At 38.4% G+C, this 4,482-nt stretch overlaps 1 protein-coding gene across 1 annotated transcript in view; it reads left to right on the top strand.

Annotated features, from left to right (window-relative positions):
- Positions 1–1,288: 1,288 nt before the first annotated feature.
- The window catches only part of LOC119426568 (cadherin-20-like), a 44,145-nt gene continuing 40,951 nt past the window's right edge, over positions 1,289–4,482 (top strand). The window contains exon 1 of the mRNA XM_037694135.1: positions 1,289–1,528. Coding sequence (XP_037550063.1) covers positions 1,310–1,528 — 219 coding nt within the window. The 5' untranslated portion in view covers positions 1,289–1,309. The remainder of the gene's footprint in view (positions 1,529–4,482) is intronic.

The raw sequence follows: 4,482 nt of genomic DNA on the forward strand, positions 1-4,482 counted from the left end.
CGGCCCCTTATTTTTATCAGAATACTTTTAGATAGAAAAAGGTAAGAGCCATGAGGTTGGATAGTGGTATTACAAAAAAAGATCTCTTCACATCTTGTCCTATCAAGACACGATTTGGGAAATAAAAAAAAAACTACCGGCAAGCACATTAATAAACACAATTACATGTGCATTTGACGTCAAGACATTATTTGTCCATGAGCACTTTCAGATAGGCCACAGTCCTGATGTTGTTGTTCAGCCGGCAGTTCTGATGAGCCTGCACAGAAGTTCTTGTGTGTGTGTGTGTGTGGGGGGGGGGGGGTTGTGATAATTGAAGCTTTGTCCTAGGTACCCATGTCCCAGGAGAAGTTTGATAGTCGGCTCGTATTCAAAGCCAAACGGGGGAGTCACAGACTCAGATAAGCCACAATTGTTGTTTTTCTTCAGGAAGTCTGTATTTTTCTTGTCAGCCTTGAGTCCTGCTGGAACTTTCCCGGTCCAACCTGGCCAGATTAATGGATATTCTACTCCAGTGATTCGTGTTATCAGCCTTCCTCAAGGTCGATCCCAACATGCTGGCGAGTCCTAGAAGTTGCAGGCGGCCTGCGATTCTCACAAATCGCCTCCATTTTACAGTTTAGCTCATAAATCAGCTGATTTTGAGTACTCATAGCACAAATCAAAGCTTCGCACTAACTCGGAAGCTTTGCCATGACCAAAACTGCTGCCGATGTCTTGAGGCAAGACTCAAATTTACTCCAAAAAATATGCATTGTGTGTTTTTGTTCTGATGCTTCTGTGGCTCATTTCAATAAAAAAAAAAAAAACACAGAATAAAAAGATTTAAGAGTTGCACAGGTGTGTAATATAGTTTGAATATTTGGTTGGATGGAGTCAAAAACATCAATTGTAAAATTATCTTTTTTACAGAAATCTTTAATTATTTAATTTTTAACTTTTCCTATTTATCAACTCTTGTACCTCTACCCAAACTTTCTAACAAAATCATCCTGCTCCTTTCTTGCAGCTAACAATACATCTGGACATCTTGTCGTTTTTGTCTTTTCTGTCATTCTTTGTGATTTTATTCAGCTCAACAACTTGTCATTCATCCAGTAAAACACATTCAGACATCTAAACTGTGTTGAAAAATATTGAAAACTACATAATTCACAGGTTTTTCAGCAAAAAGATAACAGAAGTCAAAGGAACGTATATTTTAAACTCATCTGTCCTTTTTATTTTCCTAGAACGCCTGCTGCATTCAGAAGACAGGAACCAGGAACTAACGACTGGTGAAGGAGGTGAAGAGTCATTCTACCTCACAATGGGGCTCCGGCTGCATCCTCCAGCTATCGCCAACACTTTGCTTCTTCTGAGCCTCAACATGTTGACCCTTCTGCCTCACGGCCTCATGGGTAAACCAGCCGATGAGGAAGACGGCAGAAGCTCAGCCCTGCTGCAGAGGGTGAGACGAGGCTGGGTGTGGAATCAGTTCTTTGTCCTGGAGGAATACACCGGACTGGACCCGCTTTACATCGGAAAGGTCAGTGTTGACTTTGAGGGGGGCTGAAAGAACATGCAAACACACAGTATATACACAAACACAAAGGTATAACCTGTAGAAAACCCTTTTCCTTCAATAGAACAACTCTGCGTGACCTTTCCACTTGTTGCTGATGAGGGACCTCAGAGTAGGAGCTGCTAAGAAGTTTATTTCCAACTTTCAAACGGTGCAGAGTTCAAAGATCTGTAAGAGCCTGCAGGTCTCTATTAAACTGAGGATGAACGTAGAAGAAAAGATCAAAAGAGGGCAAAGGCCAGCTTCAGTAAAAATAAAATAGAATCATAATTTAATCCCTGAATGCACTGACTTCATTGGTCTGCAGCACCTTTACAGACACTTTCTTTAGGTTTGACAAAATAAATCTCGTGAAAAATGTTTATATTGGAATCAGTAAATGATAATGGTATTTTATGTAACGTATGTAGCAGAATTCCACAAACAACAAGCCGTACACTAATGTCCCTCGTCGCTAAAGGAATGATGAATAATGAATATTTGCAGTTTTTGAGATGATGTTTTAGTAAACCTTGATGTTTTTCTGCAAAATATTCAAGTGGGTAAGAGTCAAACTGTGTATAAGAACAGACATAAGTGCTTTTTCTTGTCAAGGTGGTGCAGAGTGTGGTTCAAATCAAAAATGTAGACAGCAAAAAAACTAAACCTAAACAAACAAACAAAAAACTGGAAATAAAGTAATCAGCATGAAAAGGTCAACTAAAGTAAAGGAAGTAAGACCTGTTAAAAATCAGAAAAGATAAAACAAAGAAAACCAGGGAGCATGAATATTGGAGTCAGGTGTGCTGATTGTGGATGAGGAACAGGTGTGTAAGGATTTAATAACGGAGAGAAACTAGATACTATATCACAAAAATAATAAAATTTAAATAATCCAAATTATATTTAAAGTCCCTTACCTAGAAGAGTGATCGTGTCAAGTTTACTTTTATTTGTCACTGTGTAAAAATAGTAATTAAAAGTTCATTTACTGTCCACATTGGATATAAAACCATCCATCCATTTTCTTTTACCCGCTTCTTCCTTTTCGGGTCACAGGGTCCCTGGTGCCCATGTCCAACAGTCACTGTGCGAGAGGCGGGGGACACCCTGGACATGTCTCCAGTCCATCACAGGGACACATAAAGACAAACAACCATTCACTCTCTCACCTAGGGACAATTTAGAGTCACCAATCAGCCCAACATGCATGTTTTTGGTCTGTGGGAGGAAACCTGGATATAAAACCAGGGCTTAATGTTTAAACTGATCGATGTCCGAATGCAAATAGTGGGAGGGAGGGCGGGGCAGGGGTTACAGGGGGGTCTGTGGGGCCTCCCCCAGAAATTTTTGAATAAAGTAGAAGCCATTTCCTGCATTCTGGTGTATTTTAACAGGCTGTTAAACATTTACGTTTACCTACATTTGTAAACTCTTTATTCAATAACTATTAGAGCAACAGCAGCTCTCTCCTTGTGCTCCGCTTCTGTCAAGCATCCTAACCCCGGCCCCCCTCCCTTCACTTCACGGTTCAGAGCCACTCTTCTCCACTGAATTCAGTCCTGTGCATTGTTGCTCCCGCTCTATTTTTTAAATGAAAGTAAATTGGACTGTCTTTTAGACATATTTATAATTATCATTGTTGTTTTGATACGTGACACAATGTGAATAATACACATCAAACCTAAAAGAGTTAAGTCAGTTCCTCTGGATGGGTTCAAAAAACTGTAGAAACATTTTGTCTTTCATCCAAAAGACTTCTTCAGTCTGAATACACATAATACAAATCAAGCATTTCTCTCGTTGTATTTTTAATAAATAATCAAAATTTTATTAATGAGCCATTTAAACTGTCAAACTGATTTGCAATTTATTTGTGCTGTTTAATTACATTTTTAAGTTCTTTAATAAAAGTGTGCAACAATTTTGGACTTTTAGGGGCGGAGATTTGAGCTACGGGATCCCAGCAAACAGTTTCCAGAACGCACCCTTCCAAAATAAGAGCGTTCCTGGATCTTGTTCCGGCAGGATCCAGCTCAAATTAAGCCCTGTAAAAAACGTTACATAAAATGTCAGCTTTACTTTGAGTCGTGTAGGATTTGTGACTTTAAAACACTTTTTATTTGGTAGCAGAGAACAAAAATGACTCCTGAGATTGTAAAGGTTGCAGATCTTCGACATCGTTCAACTTACGTCAACATTTAATTTATTTTGAAGGCATCTAAGGGAAGACAACAATGATTGATTCAATCAAATCATAGCTTGACTCAGTTTGTTGCAGAGGTGCACGTCACTTCAGCATCACTTGAAATGAAAAAGACCCACAAGGACTTCAGACAAAGAATCTATTTATTGTTCTGCTGTAAAACAACCAGAAAGTTACATTTATGTCCAGGCTCATCCAGTAAAGAACCCTCGTTTAAAACTAAAACAGACAATTTATTTGACTACAAGTCTTTGTTTTAGTTTTAGTCATCTTTGTGTGAACAGTGTTGTTTTTGTGTTTTAATCAGCTTGACTAAACAACATAAGTCCAGTAAAATAATTATTTATTTTGATAAAAACTGATAGAAAATATATCCTTGACAATATTTTTAGAAGTGCAGTTCTGGGGAAAAGCCATGAACCAATATTATCTTACCTGTTGTAGATAAATATTTGAACGACCTCAGTTTGAAGAAATAAGCATTAGCTTTGACCAGATTAACAAGCTAATGGCTAGTCCAAACACAGCTTAGACTGAAGTGGATTGCTGCAATCTTAAATTAACAATCTCCAAAATGTCTCAGCAGTTTATGCACACACTATGAATCCAGTTCAATTTAATGTATTTACATAGCGCCACATCACAACAGAAGGCACTCAGGGCACTGAACAAAACATCCACATGTAGAAAAAGCCAATTAGTAAAAGTTCTTTATCTAAGGAAACCAGAAGAC

Source organism: Nematolebias whitei, chromosome 20, assembly GCF_014905685.2.
Source record: "Nematolebias whitei isolate Nwh7 chromosome 20, NemWhi1, whole genome shotgun sequence".
Taxonomy (NCBI): domain Eukaryota; kingdom Metazoa; phylum Chordata; class Actinopteri; order Cyprinodontiformes; family Rivulidae; genus Nematolebias; species Nematolebias whitei.